The following is a 22,017-nucleotide window of genomic DNA, read 5'->3' as shown; positions in this document are numbered from 1 at the left end:
CATATGTGGTGAAATAATGGCAGAAGCTAAGGGAACCGTGCTGAGTTTGTATATTCTCAAGTCTGCATGGGTTTCTTCCCACCCTACAAAGGTGTGTGGGTTAGGTTGATTAGCCATGCTAAATTGCCGCTTAGTATCAGGGAGACTAGCAATGCAAATACCTGGGGTCATGAGGGTAGGGCCTGGTTGGGATTGTTGTCACTGCAAGTTCGATAGGCTGAATAGCAGCCTTTTACACTAATTCCACGAGCAGTTACCAGACTACCCTTGGTTAAAGAATATTCATGAAGAAAAAATTATGGTGGTCATATCCAAGTTCAATGGAATGGGATTGGTGTGGTTGAGATCGTAATCATAAAGGGCAATGTAGCCACACAAAATATTTCTAATGGAAACAATACCATTTCTGGATAAATGACCGAGTTGGAGATGGGCCAGATATGTCTTTTCCATCCGGGAACAGTACATGGCAAATCTCCATGAAGCTGCTTTCTCCTTTGTTTTCTTTAAATTGCCAAGAGAAAAGTGGACCATTTTAACTATGCGTGTTACCAATTTTGTACTCCCTTCCTGAAAATCCTTAATCCTAAAGGATATGTCAATGGAGATCTCTGAACTCTCCAGTACTTTCTCAAGTGATCATTATCATCCAATTGGAAATCCCATACTGTTGCTCTCGGAAAGCCTTAGGTCTGGATTACAGTTGCAATACTTTGTTGCTAAATTTGGTCTTGCCTCCAAGACCAGCTCTGTAAATGGGCAGATCTGGTTAATTATGTGATGTTACACTAAATAAGAGAACAGGTCTAACAACTGTAATCTCTCACTTATTAAAAATAAAATTGTTTTACAACTGTAGAAGCAGGTAATATCTGGTCAATGGTGGGATGCACCTGAATTGCAAGACAGTTCAATAAATGCACAAACAAAAACGTACTCATTAATGGGTCCCCAATGGCAAGATAAACCAAGGTCAACTGGTTTAAAATCAATTAACGCACTGTGATCATGGTTGAAGGTACAATCCTACAATGTCATATTCCACGTATACACTTCACTATATGAAAACAACAATACTCATTCGAAAAAGAGAGTAGTATGGTTCAAGTTAACCCTCAGCTAGCTTTAGTTCTCCAAGTGAGAACACCGCACCTCAAGTCCCTACGGTTCATAACTGAACTTGACACTTCCAAGCAGCCCTAGGAGTGCTGCAAGGAGAAAAGTCCAACATCTCTTCAATCTAAACGAATAGCTGTAATACTGTCACTCAAACTGTGTCCGAGTATCAGCATCATTTTGGTTGGGCTTAACCTTGGGGAAGCTTACCACAGAGCATTTGTAGTACTATTACAGCACAAGGATAGCCATTACCTTTTTTGGAGGTGGTGGTGGTTTCTGTTGGAAAGCTAATTTCACAGCTTCTGCTGCTGATTCTGGTTCTTTGTTTAAGCTCTTCTTGGAATCTGCTTCAGACAGTACCACAAAAAAATGGTGGCATTTTTCACATTTCACAAAGCGTGTTGAAGCTGCAAGAAAGAATATTTCCTAAAAAATGTTTCTGTAACATCAGCTTTGTTAATCAGCTTCAATTGGTGTCATGGTAAAAAGTTGTTGAATATTCTGGGCAAAGTGCTATCAACTATTATTACTATTCAGATTTTTAACCAGCTTCAAAGTTTTTCTTCCTGTTTCACCAGGAAGTTGTTAGATTCTCAGTGTTCCCAAATATAACAAATGGTGATCATCCTTAATTTAGCAAACCTCTTCTCAACTTAACAGAAGAAAAACTAGGAACTAAATCACAGTTGGACTCTCAATAAAAATATCTACACAACAGCATTATCAAATTACTTGAAACATGCAGATCTATAATGGCACGATACAGGAAGGTATCCTCCAAATGTTAGGCAAACTCCACCTCTTAGATAGAGCTCCTAACTCATCGCATTTATGTCTGATTTTCATAGAGTACAAACAAATGTTCCCTGTAAAAAGGTAGTTCAACTTTAATTCCCAAGACAGATGTATACTGAAGTTTCAATAGTTTATAAACCCCCTTCTCCCAGCATCACTTCCTCCTAATCAAAGACACACCTCTCTAGGCAGTGGAGAGGACAAGCACACCCAGGCATCTGCTAATAAAGCTCTGGGCTGACAACTCAAGTGGAATGTGTGTAACTTTCTCACAGAAATCTACTCAGTACCTCCCCACGGCAGTGGCAGCCATGAGAAACATGGTGGCAGTGGCGGTGGGGGTCAAATTAATATAAAATCAGGGTCCTTTGCATCTAAACTTGCTACATCAGCAAGCAAATACTTGGTAACCAAACAATTTGTTAAAATAAAATCTTTTGCAACTATCACTATTTCTGACAATGTGTGTGATTTGGGTGCCATTTTAGTGGCTGCTGAGCTGGAAGGTGCCAAGCTTCTTGAGGTAGGTGGTGAATTACTTGCTGCAGGATCTGACCTGCTCTTGTAGCCATAGTATTTATATGACCACTCCAGTTGTTTCTGATCAATGGTAACCCTAGGATGTTGATAGTGGAGGATTCAGCAGTGATAATGCCATTGGATGTCAAGGGCAGATGGTTAAATTATCTCTTGTTAGAAGATGGTCAATGTTGTGAGTCGTGAACGTTACTTGAAAGGGCCAATTGTCAAAAACTAATAAGCCAGACCTCTCACTGCTAACTTTACCATGTTATTAAATATAATAAAATGTGTTGGAGCCACCCTTTGATAATCAAGTCCAAATTAATTTTGTATTCAATGGCTTTCAAATGTTACCATAATGGCAACATTTTGAATGTTCAGTTCTAATTCAATATGAACTGAGCAAATGTTTATTTTGTTATAATAGATACAGATCCACTAAACATGCGACATATTATTAATTGAGTCTGATTGTCCTACCGGGCATGACAAGAATTCAACATATTGGTTACTATGGGATATAAATAATGAATGTTCTCAGAGTTCCAAGATGTGTTACAAAATCCAAATATTTCATAAACAACTCACACACAGCACGTACGTGCACAAGTATGAACTAAGCATTAAACTTTGAGATGCTCCTGAGGTGACTGTGTCGGGAGAGAAGTCATTGCTACATGCTCTCCCCAAGCTTGGTTCAGTAAAAGTGCAACCAAGCATAGTTCAGTCCTATTACTGAACTGTGCTAGATAACAGATAATCTGGAAAAGGCTGTTAGGGTTGAATGCATCGAATGTTTCAGACAAGATGAGAGATAAGCCACTGCAGTTGCAGAAACAGTGATTGCCCTACATGACTTTTCTTAAGATTTTCCTCTGTGACATGGGAGGGACAAAGGTCTGATTAGGGGAATTCAAACAGAATTGTGGAAGAGATGGGCAGGAATGTAGAAGGTGAGATATAGATTTTTAGAACAGAAAGGGAGTTTGGAGATGGAAGTATATACTGCAAAGGGCAGAAAAGTTGACGTTGGGGGCATATTCCTGTAAGCATAGAAAACATTGCACAAGTGAAAATCATAACAAATGCCAGCATGCACAAGAGAGCAGTTAGAAAGGTTGGACGGTCAATAGCTTTGTAGAAATGGGATGGGGGCGGGGGTGGAAAGAGGAGGAGAGAAGACAAAAGCTATGAACAGAAGACGTAACGTAGGGTGACCAATTAGAATGAACACCAATATGCCTTTCAGTGATTAACATTATTAATGTACTGTGTACAAGATGATCAGTATCTATAGACAAAGTCAGGTTTATATATTACTTACAAACAAAAGTCTCCACGTGAGTGCATGGGTCACCACACTTTGGACACCGTAGTTGGTTTCCACCTTTCCCTGAACCACCTGACCCTGATGACCGTTTGTTGCCTCCTTCACTGACAGACTTCTGCAAACATTTTAGCAAATCAGCAATTACAAACTCTGTTAAAACATGGATTACTCCATCTGGAGAGTTCAGCCCAAGTTTACGGCAGTTGCAGAAGTTTATGTATTTGGTAACTAAACAACAAGGAAATTAGACAAATTCTATTCTGCTGAGAGTTGTATATCAACACAACAGGAAAAAGAATTCAATAAAAAATCAAGTTTCATCCATAATTTGGAAGATTACCTTGTTACTATCTCCAGAAGTGTCTTTAGTACCTCCGTCTTTTGATGCAAGTAGAGCAATGGTCTCACAAAATGCCCGACAAGGAACTTTTCTTCCTCCCTGTGTTTCAAAACTCGCTGAGTGTCCCAGGAGTGGAAAGCTGAATCTTGTAGATGCAAATCCTGAAATAGAAGGGTAAATTTTTGACCAGAAACTGAACTAGAACAACTATACAAAAGCAGATCAGAGGGTGGGAATTCTGTGAACAGTAGCTCATTTCCTGAGTACCCAAAACACATTTGCCATTTACAAAGCTTAAATCGAGAGTGTGATGGAATACGCTCCATGCACCCTGGATGAGGGGCAGATGCTCCAAGAGCACTCACCAGGACAAAGCTGCCAGCTTGTTTGGCATTCCATCAAAAACCTTAAACATTCATTCTCTCCACCGCCAATGCACAGTGGCAGCAGTGTGCATCATTTATAAGATACACTGCAGAGACTCACCAACATTTGCTCAACAGCACTCACCAAATCCACAACTGTCTCCATTCAGAAGGACATAGGCACAGACACCTGGGAATGCCACCATCTGGAGGTTCCCTTCCAAGTTACTCTCAATCCTGGCTTGGAAATATATTATCACTCCTTCAGTGTCGCTTGGTCAAAATCCTGGAACGACCTCTCTATCCTATAGCACTGTGATTTGTGGGTGCACCTACACCACACGCATTTCAGCAGTTCAAGGAGATAATTTAAAAAGGGTAGCAGGCAAAAGGCAGGGAATTATAGGCCGGTTAGTTTAACGTCTGTTGTAGGAAAAATGCTTGAATCCGTCATCAAAGAAGAAATAGCGAGGCACCTTGAGCAGAATTGTTTGATAAAGCAGACACAGCACGGATTTGTTAAGGGGAAGTCGTGTCTGACAAATTTATTGGAATTCTATGAAGATGTGTTTAGTGCGGTGGACGGAGGGGAACCGGTGGATGTGGTGTTTCTCAATTTTCAGAAGGCGTTTGATAAGGTGCCGCACAAAAGGTTGTTACAGAAGGTTAGGGGGCATGGAGTTGGGGGTAAGGTGTTAGCATGGATAGAGGATTGGCTGTCGAATAGGAGGCAGAGAGTAGGTGTCAATGGGTGCTATTCGGATGGGCGGTTGGTGACTAGTGGAGTGCCCCAGGGTGGAGTGCTGGGGCCTCAGCTATTTACCATTTATATAGATGATCTGGAGAAGGTAGCTGAGTGTAGGGTGTCGAAACTTGCTGATGACACAAAGATAAGTGGAAAAGCAAATTGTGCGGAGGGTGTAGAAAGTCTGCAGAGGGATCTAGGTAGGCTAAGCGAGTGGGCGAGGACCTAGCAGATGGAATACAATGTTGGCAAGTGTGAGGTTATCCACTTTGGTAGGAATAATAGTAGGAGGGACTACTATTTAAAGGGTGAAAAGCTGCAGCATGCTACAGTGCAGAGGGACCTGGGGGTCCTTGTGCATGAGTCGCAAAAACCCAGCCTACAAGTGCAGCAGGTGATCAGGAAGGCAAATGGGATGCTGGCCTTCATAGCGAGGGGGATTGAATATAAAAGTAGGGAGGTCTTGCTGCAACTGTACAGGGCACTGGTGAGGCCACAGCTGGAGTACTGTGTGCAGTTTTGGTCGCCGCACTTCCACAAAGATACTTTGGCCTTGGAGGGAGTGCAGAGGAGGTTCATTAGGCTGATACTGGAGTTGAGGGGGTTGAACTATGAAGAGAGGCTGAATAGACTGGGCTTGTACTCATTGGAGTTTAGAAGGATAAGGGGGGATCTTATTGAGACGTATAAGATGATGAAGGGGATGGATAGGGTAGAGGTTCAGAGGTTCTAACCGCTCAGAAAGGACAGCAGGACTAGAGGGCACAGCCTCAAGATAAGGGTGGAGCAGTTTAGAACAGAGTTGAGGAGGAACTTCTTCACTCAAAGGGTGGTGAATCTCTGGAATTCTCTGCCCGTTGAAATGGTGGAGGCTACCTCGCTAAATATATTTAAGACGCGGGTAGATAGGTTTTTGGTAGGCAAGGGGATTAAGGGTTATGGGGAGAAAGCGGGAAAGTGGAACTGAGCCACTTCTGATCAGCCATGATCTTCTTGAATGGCGGGGCAGGCTCGAGAGGCTAGATGGCCTACTCCTACTCCTGCTCCTATTTCTTATGTTCTTATGTTCTAATTCACCACAAGCTTCTCAAGAGCAATTAGGGATGGGTAAAAAAATGCTGGCTTAGCCAGTGATGCCCACATCCTTTGAAAGAATTTTTAAAAATTCACTCTTAATAATGACAACGCAGAATCACTGAGCAGAAACTGATACAGTAAAAAAACTGACAACACCAGGTTTTAGTCCAACCGATTTATTTGACAGTAAACTCACAAGCTTTCGAGGGGACTCCCTCTTCGTCAGGTGAATGGAGAAACTCTTCATTCACCTGACGAAGAGGGAGTCCCCTCGAAAGCTTGTGAGTTTACTATCAAATAAATCGGTTGGACTAAAACCTGGTGTTGTCAGACTTTTTACTGTGTTTACCCCAGTCCAACGCCAGCACATCCACATCAGAAACTGATAGCCATGTTCCGCACATGAGGACTGCCTCAATCGGGATCTTGGGTTCATGTCACACTATCCGTAACCCCCATGACTTGCCTGGGTTTGCAAAATCTCACTAACTGTCCTGGCTGGAGACAATTCACACCTCTTTAGTCTGTGCTTAACCCTCTCTCCACTCACATTGTCTGCATCTGTAAAGACTTGATTACCTATTAAGATTTGCATTCCAACCGTTACCTTGTAATTGAGTTTGTTTTCAAATATGCTCTGTTTGTGAAACAAATTCTGTATTCCTCTGATGAAGGAGAAGTGCTCTGAAAGCTCGTGCTAGCAAATAAACCTGTTGGACTTTAATCAGGTGTTGTGAGACTACTAACAATAATATTGTAAAACTTCATATTTCAGTGTAGATAATATTTCTTATTCGCAATCCTTTACCTTAATATATCATTTGTCAGAAACTGATTTTTAAAATGGAAAATTGGACAGCCAATTCCTCAATATTAATTACTACACAAACTATATTCCATGTTTGGGCTCAGTGCAGTTTGATTTTCTGCATCTATCTGTTATCAAATGCACAGAGTGATACAGATTTCTCATAATGGGGAGTTTGGTGGTAACTTTCTCATGAATAGAATTACAGAATAGTTACAGCACAGAAAGCCACCATTCAGCCTACTGTGTCTGTGCTGGCTCTTTGAAGGTGCAACTCGCCTACTGCCACCCTCCAACGTTCTGGGTGTTTTGCATTGGATGCAACTTAATTGCACTTAGTACAAAAACGATATGAATTTTTTGACAACTAGTTCCAACTTTCAAAAACTGGATGTGCAGAAGTCCTTGGCTGCCTGCTCATGCTTTCAAAGGTGTCTCTAATGACGCAGCACCACAGGGCAAAGAATTCTCATAAACAGCACAGCAACAAGAATTGCTAACAACATCAGAATCAATCCAAACTTAATACACCAGTCAGTTCAAAGCTATAAACTAGTGTTGTAACTTATGAACCAATCCAATGTATCTGGCAGTTTCACTGCCTGATGCAGTCTCATTACTCCTTAAATATGCAAATTGGCAGTGAGGAAAAAAAAAGTTTTTTGTCTCTGTGCTGATTAGGTAGAGACAGAAAGTACAGGCTTTATTTATTTTTCCTGGCACTGGTCAATCTCATGGCAGCCTGGAAGAAAATGTGGGTGGACCTTGTGCTCAGAACCCCTTCACTGTTGCCAGATCGAAATCTCATGTTTTTCTACAATACAACAGTAGTGATTATACTTTGTAAGTACTTTGTTAACTTCAAAGTGCTTTGGGACATCCCATGGTTATGAAAGGCACTATATAAATAATGGTTGATTCTTTGCTGCTCTCAGAAGCTGAATGTAGGTCTTTTCCTTGAATCACTGCAGTTCGGAGGCTGATGGCTAGCCACAGTAGTTAAGAGGTGGCAAACTCCTAGGCATTGATCAAACAACAAATGTAGAAAGGCTAATATATTCCAAGTTAGAATGGTGTATGACTTAGAGAGGAACTCTAAGGTGATGATGCTCCAACAACATTGCTGCTCTTTTTCTTGGTGGAAGAGGTCACATGGCAGGGGAAATGTTGGAGGAGTAACTTTGGTGAGTTGTTGCAGTGATTCCCACAGCTGGCATAAATAAATACTGCAGGTAAAAGGTGCTGGCGTGACTCCAGTGACAAGGGCACAGTCATCAACTCCCTTGCATGAGACAATGGTATCAAGTTTCTCACGTGTTGCCGTGGTCCTATCCTGGCACGTGGTGCGTATTCCTGAGCTCACTTGAATACTCTTCCTGATTTCAGCATAGAGATGTTGGAGAGGCTCTGAATGGGCAGGAAGTGAGTAACATGTCACTTGGCATTGTCCCTCCAGAACACTGATGTAGATATTCAAGTTCATCTTCCAGTCAATGATGACCTCAGGATGTTTGCACAAGGTAATTCAGCAATAGTGGTGTCATTAGAGGTCAAATGGTCATAGCAGGACTTTCTTCTTCAAGGTGGTCTTACCTGGCACTTAATCACTAGCGATCATAACAATCACAAGGTAATTTGGATGAGGAAGGCTCATGGTATCTTCCATGGTGTCAACCAGAAAAGGATTCAAATCCCTCATCCCCAATTCCATTGGAGCATTGTTACTTCTACTACTCTACCTGGAAATTTTTTCCACATGTTGAAGCTTGAAGAAATCTTTCCGGAGGAAGTCTGCTATAAAGATTTAGCATTGTACAGCATGAATGTTACCCTCACTGACCCCACCCCCCCAATCCGTTTCTCATTTTCAATTAGAAGATGGACATTGTCAAAAGTGATCACCTTTGGTGATAAACCACTCTTTCAATTTTCAAGAAAAGTGGCAGAGGTCAATGAAGAGAAATCCACAATTTGACAACATGCAGCTAAATAATGTTCCACTTTCAGTGTTGAGATGACCAAATCAATATAAGTTGACCAAAACTGACAAATTTTGTCGAGACCGTACTTGTCAAGACTTTTGGTTATAAACTTTTAAAATGAATCAAGTGATTATATATTTATTTCCAAAAAACATCTGATCACATTCCACACAACAGTTGTGAGCAAAGTTAGGGCTGATGCATGTGAAATTAGCTGAATGACAGGAAACAGAGAGGACAAAGAAATTGATGTTGTTTTGAACTGTTCGGAGGTGAGAGAGTTCTCCAGGGGTCGGTGGTAGAATCCCTGCACTTCCTGATACAATGATCTAGACTTTGGTATACAGGGCACAATTTCAAAATTTGAAGACAATACAAATCTTGCAAGTATTATAAACCATGAAGAGGATGAACAGATTGGTGGAATGGGCAAACAACAGGCAAATAAAGTATGATGCCAAGAAATGCGAAATAATTTGTTTTAGTATGAAGAACAAGGGGAGGCAGTTTGTAAAGTGTACAAACTTAAAGAGGGCATAGGAGCAGAAGGGCCTGGTGTATGCGTGCATAACTCAACCACAGTGGCAGGACAGGTTGAGAGAGCAGTTAAAGCACATGGAATCCCAAGCTTTATTGACAGAAGCATAGAATATGAGTACAAAAGCAACCTAAATAATACACTGGTTTGATTTCAACTGGGGAGTTGAGCCCTATTTGGGGCAAGACATTTTAAGGAGGATGTGAAGGCATTAGAGATAAGGCGGTAAATGGTATGTTGGCATTTATTACAAAAGGACTGAACTATTAGAGTAGAGAAGTCTTGTTGCAAATTGTATAGGGTGTTGCTGAGACCACATCTGGAAAATTGCATTCTGTTTTGGTCTCCTTATTTCAGGAAGGATGTGGTGGCATTGGAGGCAATTCAGAAGACATTCACCAGATTGATTCCTGGGATGAAAGGATTGATATACAAAGAGAGATTAAACAGTTTGGGCTTATACTCACTGGAGTTTGGAAGGATGAATGAGGAATCTGATCAAAGTATATAAAGTTCTAAAAAGAATTGATGCAATAAATGTAGATTAAATGTTTCCTGTCATGGGTCAATTGAGAACAAGAGGAATTAGGTATAGGTTGAGAGGTGGTAGATTTAAAATTGAGATGAGGGAGAACTACTTCTCGCAGAGAGTGGTAAAGTTGTGGAACTAGCTGCTCCATAGCATGGTGAAGTTTGAATCGTTAAATGGTTTCATGAAGGAGTTAGCTAGATTTGTAATAAAAATGGGTTAAAGGGATTTGGAGAACAGATAGGGAGGTGGATTTGAGACCAGGGAGATCTGATTGAATGGCAGATCAGTATTGGAGGGCTGAATTTGCCTACTTCTGCTCCAAATTCCTATGTTTCTATAATGCAGAAAAGATGCTCAAGAATGGTTCCAGGGTTGAGGATGAGTTTGGCACTGTCAGTCCTACCATCCCGCGCTTTCAGTAAGATCACAATTGATTGGATTGTGGCCTCTTTATTGAATGCCCCTACCACCCAATAACTTATGGACTCCTTGTCTACCAAAAACCTATCTAACTCAACTTTGAATAAATTCAGACCCCGCCTCCACTCCTTTCTGGGGAAGATCAGTCCATAGATTAATGACCCTCAAGAGAAAATGTTCTCTTCATTTCTGACTTAAAAAGGAGATCTGATTTTTAAACCATGCCCCTGAATTCCAGTTTAACCATTAGTGTAACTTAACAGTCCTTTGTATTCATGTTAACTCACCAATACTTTTTATTCAAAATGTGTATTTGTATTTTATACATACTATATGATTGCTATGCTGGCATCTGTAGTCTATGGACTATAGCTAGCAGACTTTGTTAATGAGGTGCAAACAGCTACTTTAATCCAAGAGAAGAAAGGGGGAATTAGAAGCCAGGGTATGACTGGGATCGTACACAATGGCTTGGGTCTTTCCACTGTTTCAAATAACTGAGATTCATCCAGGATCAAATACCAATCAAACAGGTTGGCAACAAAAGGAGGAGGAAATGCTTTAAGAGTATCAGGAAATCTTGAGCAAACCCTATCACCATGATAAGACATGCTTGGTTACCACTGCATCATACACATGACACAATAATGCTTTATGTCACTGCATTGTTCACTTTTTTCTCCCAAAATAGTAGCCTTCAGTAAAACAGTACACGAGTCCAAAGGGCCAAAAAAAGCTTTACATTTACACCAAAGTACGTTCATGACATCCCAAAACACGTTACAATGCATGAAGAATCCTTCAAAGTGCAACATGGTGAGGGCGGGGTGTGGAAGACAGCGGCCAAGTTGAATACAAGCTCCCAGAGGCCAAAAAGATTAAACAAATGACTGATCATCAGTTTTGGGGGTTGGTTGAGGTTAAATGTGGGGAACTTTTATGTCCACCTGACAAAGCAGACAGGCCTGGTTAACTTACAAATAAAAACAAAGGCAGCATCTCCGACAGTGTAACGCTGAGTTCGTACTTTAAACCAAAAAAAATCAGACCCTCTCGATCTAGATTTGAGTCAACGATTTTGTGACCCAGGGAGCTTTAACTGAGCTAAGACTGAGACAAATTATAATTCGTAGCTCTGTACAGGAGTTATATAGAATGGAAAAGTTGGAAGTTTTGTTTGTCTCTCTCTAGGAACTGCCGAGTTTATCCAGCATTTTGTTTTTATTTTATAACTGACAGCCCTCCCCCCGGGCTGCCAGTGGAGCTAGTTGGATTGATTAACCTGATCTTTAATTGAAGATCATATTCTCCGTCTCTCAGAAGCCCGAAACTTACCCATCCCGGTTATGGAGGAGCGGAGGAGCCGTGCTGCCGACGAGCAAGTACACATCACCAGGACGCAGGACATTTCGGGCCTGGGCCTGAAGCAGGCCCTCCTCCTGGGGCTGCCGCACCGGGGCCTCAGCCGTCCGCGCTTCCCTCACTCCCCGATCGGAAATAACCCTCCGGGGTTCCGAGTCCAGGAGAGCGGAACCGGGATGGGGAAAGTCGGAAACCAAAACTTCACCCGCCCCTGCTTACAGTTTGTCCAAAACGCCGACAATAATAAACACTCTCAGTCAGACGGAGCGGACCCTCGGCCAGCCCCGCTGACGCACCGTTACCACCCCGGCAGCAAGCGCTTCCGGTGTCAGGCCGCATTTCCGGTTCACGCCGTCCCGCCGCCAGCATGGCCGCCATGTTGGATGGTGGCGATGGTGGATAAAGGCATGGGGAAAGCCGGGCAGCCTGACGGCGCTGGGCTTCCTTCTGGCTGCAGTGCGTCGAATTAGGTACATTCACATCTCAGGAAACCCCCAAGCTTTAAAACTTTCATCGTATAAATGGTAGGGACATGTTCGGCGCAACTTGTGGACCGAAGGGCCTGTTGTGCTGTAGTTTTTCTATGTTCTATAAATATTGAAAATATTCTGTGTGTTCAGATACATAGTGCGTAGTTGCTATGCTGATGTCTGTACTCTAGGGACAGTCCACAGCTAATAGATTTTGTTAATGAGATGTGGAGGGTGGAGGTGCAAGAAACTACAAAAGGTCATGAATGTAGCCCAATCCATCACGCAAACCAGCACCCCATCAATTGACTCTGTCTACAGTTCCCGCTGCCTTGGAAATGCAGCCAGCATAATCAAGGACCCCACGTACCCCAGACATTTTCTCTTCCACCTTCTTTGAGAAAAAGTTGCAAAAGTCTGACATCACTTAAGAACTGACTCAAGAACAGCTTCTTCTGTCTGCCGTCAGACTTTTGACTGGACTTACCATGCGTTAAGTTGATCTCTATCTGTACCCTAGTTATGATTGTAACACTACATTCTCGTTTCCTTCTCTATGAACAGTATAATTAGTCTGTATAGCGTGCAAGAAACAATACTTTTCACTTTTGATAATACATGTGACAATAATAAATCAAATCAAATCTTTAATCCAAGAGAAGAAAGGGGGATTTAGAGGTCAGGGTTTGACATTTATGACTGAGATCAAAGACAATGGCTTGGGTCCTTTTTTTAACAGAAACCGTACAGACTGAGAGAAAATAGAATCTTTTTCTTTTGGAAATGGCAGCTTGGAATTTTTTTTTGTAAAGATGGCATCTCTGACAGTACAGCATGGTGACACAGTGGTAATGTCACTGGACCTGTGACTAAGGCCCACCTTCTAGGGAACATAGGTTCAAATTCAACTGTAGCAGCTGCTGGAGTTCAAATTCAATTAATAAAATCTGGGATTGTATGATAGTATGTGGTCAAGGGTAGCACCGCTGCCTCACAGTGCCAAGGACCCAGGTTCAATTTCCAGGTTGGATCACTGTCTGTGCAGAATCTGCACATTTGCCATGTGAGTTTCTTTTGGGTGCTCTGGTTTCCTCCCACGGTCCAAAAGACGTGCTGGTTAGATGCATTGACCATTCTAAATTCTTCCTCAGTGTACCCGAAAAGGCACCAGAGTGTGGCAACTATGGGATTTTCACAGTAACTTCAGTGCAGTGTCAACGTAAGCCTACTTGTGACACCAATAAATAAAGTTCAAAAAATACTCTCGGGGTGACCAACTGTCCTGAACTTTACAGGGCATTTGGAGTCAGTTGTCCTGCATCCTGGGTCTTTTATAAAGTTTGCAGTGATGACAAAATGTCCATTAAAAGTTTTCATCGGGAGTTGGTTACTGAGCACCATTCCAGTGTAGCAATGGAATGGGAAGTCTCTGTGGCTGGTGGAGGTTGCAGAGATCTGGAGGGGATTGTTACTGAAACTGAAAGTGCCCCCTATGTCTGCAAGGTTAATTCTGGTATTCCCCCAGAGTCTTTATTCGGCTCCCTCATATTTTTCATGCTGCCCTTTTATTACATAATCTAAAAACACATTGGTTTCCATTTGTACTTTGACAACACCCACAATTCTCACTTTTGCACAGGTCCCACAAAAAACAACGTGGTAATAAACAACTTGTAGGCCGAAGGGCCTGTTTGTGCTATTTTTGTATGTTTCTAAACAGATAACCAATCTTATGGATGTTGGTTAAAGGCTGAATATTGGCCTGTAGAAACAGACTTGCTGCCTTGCTCATTTTCAAATTAGTCCCATGGAACATTTTACACCCATCTGAGGTTTAATGTCTCAATCAAAAAAATTCACCTCTGTAAACACACACTTCCAGTACTACACCAGAGTTAAAAGCTGAATGGGAATTATGGGGCTGGAGAAGGTTGCAGAGAACAAGAAGGAGAAAGCCATGAAGGGAGTTAAAACATTGCAGAGTTTTCAGCAACAGGAGAGCTGTGATTTGAGTGGAGTTTAGGTGATGTTAGAAAGGAAAATGCAGCCTTTGTGATGGAGAGGATTTGGAAGCTCAGCTCTGGGTCAAACAGCACAAAAAAGTTGCATGAGAGTAAGTTAAACATTGGAAGTGATTTTGACAAAACTATTTAGGAGGAGGGACAGCAGTAGAGACAGCTGACCAGGTAGCTGCTAACTCCATAGAATCCATAATAACCACAAATTTTGTTAGGGGTGAGTTGGGAAAAGGGGATTTAGTAAGATAGTTCATCATAGGAAAATGAGAGTTGGTTTATAAATGGCTGTAAATTGGGAGAGGGGAATGTGCAGCGGGACCTGGGTGTCCTTGTGCACCTGTCACTGAAGGTTAGCATGCAGGTGCAACAGGCAGTAAAGAAGGCAAATGGCAATTATACAAGGGCCTTGGTGAGACCACACTTAGAGTATTGTGTGCAGTATTGGTCTCCTTTTTTGTGGAAGGATGTTCTTGCTCTTGAGAAAGCGCAGCGAAAGTTTACCAGACAGATTCCGGAAATGGAGGGACCAATGTATGAGGAGAAATTGACTAGGTTATGATTGTTTTCACTGGAGTTCAGACAAATGAGGGAGAAACAAAGAACAACACAGCACAGGAAACAGGCCCTTCAGCCCAACAAGCCCGCACCGCTATTTTAACATTCAGTGAGCACCTCATTCCTATCCTTCTTATACCTATCTCATCAAGACTCATAAAATTCTAAGAGGTGGCTGGCTATAGCACTGGAAGCAAATGGGATCAAAGGTTATGGAGAAAAAGTAGGATTAGGCTATTGAGCTGGATGATCAGCCATGATTGTAATGAATAGCAGAGCAGGCTCAAAGGGCCAAATGGCTGCCTCTTGCTCCTATCTTCTATGTTTTTATGTTATCTTTGCATTCTAGAATGAGCAATGGTCAGTTCTATCCGAGAAAAAAAGGGGCCTTATGAAAGCGTAGCACACTCTAACCTGATCTGCTGATGGATCACTTAGCCAGTTGTGTGTGAAATACACTCTACTTTTCATCCTTGCACTTGAGAGAGTGAAGATGGGGTCCATAACAAGAAGAATGGCAGGGAGACAGTGAAGGTTCTGCTGGAGTCAGGACCTTCAGAGATGGAGATGAGCGAGTGCCGAACCAAATCAACAGCTTTTGAATCGTAGATCCAGTTGCCCAGAAGTAACGGATGAAAGGGTCAGTGTGAGTTAGGTTACAGGAAGTTGCCTTTTGTGATTATCACTCTATGCTAAGCTTGGTGATCTCATGTGGCGGTGGAAAAAGTGACATGATTGTGGCGGTGGAAAAAGTGACATGATTGTGCCTGTGGGCTTGAGGGGGAAAGTTGCTAAGAGCATTGGGGATAAAGAAAAATGGGTGAACCAAATGTTACAAAGGAAACAGTTGGAAACTACTAACCAGAAGAAACTTTACCTCATAAATAGAAGATCCATCCCATACTTCATTAGTGTCATGTTTTTTGCAGTTCTGTCAGCATCCACAAGAACTTCACCTAGATGAGGACACAACTAACAAAGAATGGATGGTAGGAAAGATTTCAAAATTGCACAGAAACCCATTTTAGCTTTTCAGTAAAGAATACCAAATGTGTGAACCACAAAAATTGGAATGAATTTTTAATGTATTATACAAAAAAATTGAATCTGAGTAATTTTAATTTCAATTATTTTTGGATTCCGATCATGGTTATAAACTGCATTTCGATATAATTTTCCAAATAAATTAGCATTCATTGTGCACATAATTCAGTCATGATGTGGGTATGCCGGCGTTGGACTGGCGTAAACACAGTAAAAAGTCGGACAACACCAGGTTTTAGTCCAACCGATTTATTTGATAATAGACTCATAATAGATAATAGTCTATTATCAAATAAATTGGTTGGACTAAAACCTGGTGTTGTCAGACTTTTTACCACATAATTCAGTGCAGTTTTGGTCTTTTCTGAGGAAGGGTGTTCTTGCTCTTGGCATTTGCACACTTGGCATTCCATGTAGAATAACAATAAAATACTAGAAATGCTGGAATTTGAAACATTGGACTGGTGTGGGTGCAGTCAGCCTGCCTTAAGACAATTCACACCTCTTTACCTGTGTTTATCCCTCTCTCCACTCGCACTGTCTGTACCTGTAAAGACTCATATTCCAACCATTACCTTGCAAATGTGTCTTTGTCTATATATGCCGTGTTTGTGAACCCACCTCTCCATTCACCTGATGAAGAAGCAACGCTCCGAAAGCTGGTGATTCCAAATATACTTGTTGCATTTTAACCCGGTATTCTGAGACTTCTTACATGGGATGGCAAGAGGTGAGACCAAAATGAAAGAAATGAAACTGAAACAGGTGAGGGCCTCATCAATCTTTCCTTCCCCCACCCACATGTTCCCTGTCTCTGCATTTGCTTGGCAGAGGTGGAACTTTTTCCAGTCCTGATGAAGGGTCATTGACCTGAAACATACCTCCATTTTACTCCACACAGATGCTGCTCTTGTCCAATTTCTTGCTGTTTTCTACAGTGTGCTAACAGTTCAACTTCTTCAATACTTTGAATTGTGGGTGGAGAAATTAATTCATTTTCAAGAAGTGAATGGGATTCTCTGATAAATGAAATGAAACAAATGTTTATTTTTACAATTGCAAAGACAATTGTTTGGCTGGTGAGAATAAGTATCAGGTTTTTAGAACAAACTGAAGGGATAGAGAGAGATTAGGTAAGAATTTTATAATGGAATTAAAACTGGTATTACATTAGATCAAATCCATAAATAGTTAAAACATGTTTGTAAAACAATTATTTGTTTCACTTTTAATTGAATGTATTCAGGGGTGTAGTCTTTTAAAAGGTAGAGGCAACTTGAATCTTGTGGTTTAATTCAAACACAAGTTTGATAAGTATCAATGCAAAAAAGAGCTTTGGAAAAGTATTGAACATAAGAACATAAGAAATAGGAGCAGGAGTAGGCCATCTAGCCCTTCGAGCCTGCCCCGCCATTCAATAAGATCGTGGCTGATCTGTCGTGGCTCAGTTCCACTTTCCCGCCCTCTCCCCATAACCCTTAATCCCCTCACTTATCAAAAACCCATCAACCCGCGTCTTAAAAATATTTAGCGAGGCAGCCTCCACCACTTCAACGGGCAGAGAATTCCAGAGATTCACCACCCTTTGAGTGAAGAAGTTCCTCCTCAACTCCGTTCTAAACCGCCCCCCCTTTATCTTGAGGCTGTGCCCCCTAGTCCTGTCCTTTCTGAGCGCGAAGAGTCTCTCCACCTCTATCCTATCCATCCCATCCATCATCTTATATGTCTCAATGAGATCTCCCCTCATTCTTCTAAACTCTAACGAGTACAAGCCTAGTTTATTCAGCCTCTCCTCATAGCTCAACCCCAGCATCAGCCTAGTAAACCTCCTCTGCACTCCCTCCAAGGCCAAAATATCCTTGCGTAAGTGCGGTGACCAAAACTGCACACAGTACTCCAGCTGCGGCCTCACCAGTGCCCTATACAGTTGCAGCAAGACCTCCCTACTTTTATATTCAATCCCCCTTGCTATGAAGGCCAGCATCCCATTAGCCTTCCTGACCACCTGCTGCACCTGCAGGCTGGGTTTTTGCGACTCATGCACAAGGACCCCGAGGTCCCTCTGCACCTTCGCCTGCTGCAGTTGAAAAATTAATTGAAAAATTAATGTGTGAGCCACATCAGTAGATATTAGGACATGAGTGTTTAACCAAAGTAAACACCTTAAAGGAGAAAAGAAAGGTGGAAAGATGAAGACATTTAGAGAGGAAATTGCAGAGCTCAAAGACTTTGCAGCTGAAAGCACGCCTGCCAAGGGTGGATTAATTAACATTGAGATACCAGTGTGGAAGAGGAAGACTGAACTCAGAGGGGGGGTCAGCCAGGGAGCCAGGACAATTAGCACATCAGCAGCAGCATCCTCGTTGTAGACTAGCTGTCTCTGCACATACATGAAATAGACAGCGCAGACAAAAGGTGGATGCTTTATTGTATCTATTAACAGGACAGAGCTAGATGTCCTTGCTATCAGCACCAAAACTGTAATAATGATATGATTAAGTGACCATTGTCTGACTGAATGTTCCATCCATCTACCACTAAAGATTGATACATTACTAATGGGACGCAATTAAACAGCTATTGTCTCAGGCCCTTCTCTTTGTATCATATGTAAACAATTTACCAGTGTGCGTGACTAGAAATAATTATTTTTACTAAAAGCTGAAAGTGCATATAAAAAAGGCTGACTATCAGCAATTGAGCAGAGTAGACCGATGAAGCCTCAGGAATTCTTCATTTCTTTCTTTATCGAGAAGAAGGCAATAAAGGATCCATCACTTGCAAATGCAGTGTCCAAATATCTTTCGAGCTCCAACGCCAGAATTGGAGGCATGTGGATATCTTGGGAGGGTTATAGGACTGGAGCAGACTAGAGAGATAGGGAAAAGTGAGATCTTTGGAGGGATTTGAAAATGAGAATCAGAATGAAAATTCTAAAATTGAAGCATTGTTTAATTGAGAACCAATGTAGATCTGCAAGCACAGAGGTGATTATCAAATGCAAGTTGTAATATGGGCAGAAGAGTTTTGGATCACTTCAAATTTATGGAGGCTGGCCAGGAGTGTGTTTGAGTAATCGAGAACCTTGACTTACCAGTATCTTACGGACTCACCATTGAAACACATAGATCATGTGTAGCTGCTGTATTTAACAACTAGAAACCTACTAATCTCACCAGAGGGGGTTGATACTATCTATTCTAGCATAAATGGATAATTAATGGTGTGGTAAGTCTTATTTACACTGCCAAATAACCCTTTTGGCACTGAAAATTAACTTTTTACAAATATGTAATCTAATTTCTTCCAATTTGTGGGATTTAAAAATAAAACAAAATTAACTTTTTCTTTCTGCCTCATATCTGTCTGATCTTCATGTCTCTGTTTTCTGTGCATGATTAATGTACTGAATGGTCTTCTGTCTGCAAGTAATTTGGCATTGGTAATATTAAGCAACACTTTCTGGATGGCACAGTGGCTAGCACTGCTGCCTCACAGCGCCAGGGACCTGGGTTCAATTCCCAGCTTGGGTCACTGTCTGTGTGGAGTTTGCACATTCTCTCTGCATGGGTTTCCTCCCACAGTCCAAAGATGTGCGGGTTAGGTGGATTGGCCATACTGAATTACCCCTTAGCGTCAGGGGGACTAGCTAGGGTAAATGCATGGGGTTATGAAGATAGAGTCTGGGTGGGGGGTGTAGTCTTGATGGGCCGAATGGCCTCCTTCTGCACTGTATGATTCTATGATTAGACTCTATGACTTATTAACCATTCTTCAGTCTTACTTAGAACTGGATCCTGTTACTTTACTGTTGCTGGAAATCCCTCCCTAACAGCAGTGAGTGTATCTACATCACATAGAGCATTGATAGAGCAGACGCAGCACAGTTTCATTAAAGGTAAATCGTGTCTGACAAATTTACTGGAGTTCTATGAGGATGTGTCTAGGGCGGTGGATAGAGGAGAGCCGGTGGATGTGGTCTTTCTAGATTTTCAGAAAGCGTTTGACAAAGTGCCTCACAAGAGGTTATTGCAGAAGGTCGAGGGACATGGAGTTGGGGGTAGGGTGTTAGCGTGGATAGAGGATTGGTTGTCAAATAGGAGGCAGAGAGTGGGGGTCAACGGGTGCTATTCGGATTGGCAGATGGTGACTAGTGGAGTGCCCCAGGGGTCGGTGCTGGGGCCTCAGCTTTTTACCATTTATATAGATGATCTGGAGGAGGGAACCGAGTGTAGAGTGTCGAAATTTGCTGATGACACCAAGATTGGGGAACGGTAAATTGTGCGGAGGGTGTGGAGAGTCTGCAGAAGGATCTAGATAGGCTGGGCGAATGGGCCAGGAAATGGCAAATGGAATTTAATGTTGGCAAGTGTGAGGTGGTCCACTTTGGTAGGAAAAATGGTAGGAAGGACTATTACTTACGAGGCGAAAAACTGCAGCAGGCGACGGTGCAGAGGGACCTCGGGGTCCTTGTGCATGAGTCGCAAAAACCCAGCTTGCAGGTGCAGCAGGTGGTCAGGAAGGCGAATGGGATGCTGGCCTTCATAGTGAGGGGGATTGAATATAAAAGTAGGGAGGTCTTGCTGCAGCTGTATAGGGCATTGGTGAGGCCGCAACTGGAGTACTGTGTGCATTTTTGGGCGCCGCACCTGCGCAAAGATATTTTGGCCTTGGAGGGAGTGCAGAGGAGGTTTACTAGGCTGATACCGGAGTTGAGGGGGTTGAGCTATGAGGAGAGGCTGAATAAACTGGGCTTGTACTCGTTAGAGTTTAGAAGAATGAGAGGAGATCTCATTGAGACGTATAAGATGATGAATGGGATGGATAGGATAGAGGTGGAAAGACTCTTCCCACTCAAAAAAGACAATAGGACTAGGGGGCACAGCCTCAAGATAAAAGGGGGGCGGTTTAGAACGGAGTTGAGGAGGAACTTCTTCACTCAAAGGGTGGTGAATCTCTGGAATTCTCTGCCCGTTGAAGTGGTGGAGGCTGCCTCGCTAAATATTTTTAAGACGCGGGTTGATGGGTTTTTGATAGGAGAGGGGATTAAGGGTTATGGGGAGAGGGCGGGAAAGTGGAACTGAGCAGCGACAGATCAGCCATGATCTTATTGAATGGCGGGGCAGGCTCGAAGGGCTGGATGGCCTACTCCTGCTCCTATTTCTTATGTTCTTACATGGCCTGCAAGTGGTCAAGAAGGTGGCTCATCATCTTTTCAAGGCCAATTAAGGATGGGCAATAAATGCTAGGTGAGCCAGTGACACAAATTCCATAAAATTTGATCAGCTAAGGAGTTACATTGTTGTTTGTTCTATTCCCACATGTCACAGATTCACTGTAGAGGGAGCCACCCTGAAATGTATCCCTAATTACAGCAACCTCCAGTGCAAAAGCCCTTAGAAATTCTGTTGTCACCCCATCCCAAAAAATGTACCTGTAAGAACCCCCCATCCCAAAAAATGTTAAGTTAAATTGCAGCACAGCCTCTCCATTCATTATAACTTTTCAATAAACTCTATCATTGCACATTCTAACTAAATTTTACACACACATATTTTGCTATGTGTATGGTGTACCTAGATGCCAAATTGTTGATTACTGGAAAGTTAAGAGGAAATGCTGGAAATACACAATAAAGGTGAGGATTTTTTTCAAAAATAAACTTTATTCATAAAACTTAAAGAACATTACTTGACCATTTGCAGTAGACATTACATTAGGTATAAAACCAAATGTCTCTTCCAACACCACATAGTACTTATTAGCTTTAGCTAGTTGCAATTTACTGCATGCATTGCATGTGAACCTTACAGCCTGAGGAATTTTACCTAGTTTCCAGCCTCTTAGGCTGAGGAGGACGACAGGTCATGGTAAAGTACGGCCAGACTCTTGGCATTGAGAAGCTGCTGGATTGGGCAGGGGAAAGCAATGTAATTCAGGAGTTGCTGGATTGTCCTGAGGGAGGGAACAGATAACATTCTGCACTCTCTCCTCG

General features: G+C 42.2%; 1 protein-coding gene across 2 annotated transcripts in view; it reads right to left on the bottom strand.

Annotated features, from left to right (window-relative positions):
- The window catches only part of clpxa (caseinolytic mitochondrial matrix peptidase chaperone subunit Xa), a 50,987-nt gene extending 38,742 nt beyond the window's left edge, over positions 1-12,245 (bottom strand). For both annotated transcript variants that reach the window (XM_080214446.1, XM_080214447.1), the window contains exons 1-4: positions 11,909-12,245; positions 4,107-4,267; positions 3,761-3,881; positions 1,372-1,526 (exon numbers count right to left, since the gene is read on the bottom strand). In XM_080214446.1, coding sequence (XP_080070572.1) covers positions 1,372-1,526; positions 3,761-3,881; positions 4,107-4,267; positions 11,909-11,981 — 510 coding nt within the window. In that variant the 5' untranslated portion in view covers positions 11,982-12,245. The remainder of the gene's footprint in view (positions 1-1,371; positions 1,527-3,760; positions 3,882-4,106; positions 4,268-11,908) is intronic.
- Positions 12,246-22,017: the final 9,772 nt, after the last annotated feature.

Source organism: Carcharhinus amblyrhynchos, chromosome 28 (genome assembly GCF_965287045.1).
Source record: "Carcharhinus amblyrhynchos chromosome 28, sCarAmb.v2.hapA, whole genome shotgun sequence".
Classification (NCBI taxonomy): Eukaryota; Metazoa; Chordata; class Chondrichthyes; order Carcharhiniformes; family Carcharhinidae; genus Carcharhinus; species Carcharhinus amblyrhynchos.
Note: the sequence above shows the minus strand (reverse complement) of the source record. Positions and strands in the feature narration are given on the sequence as shown.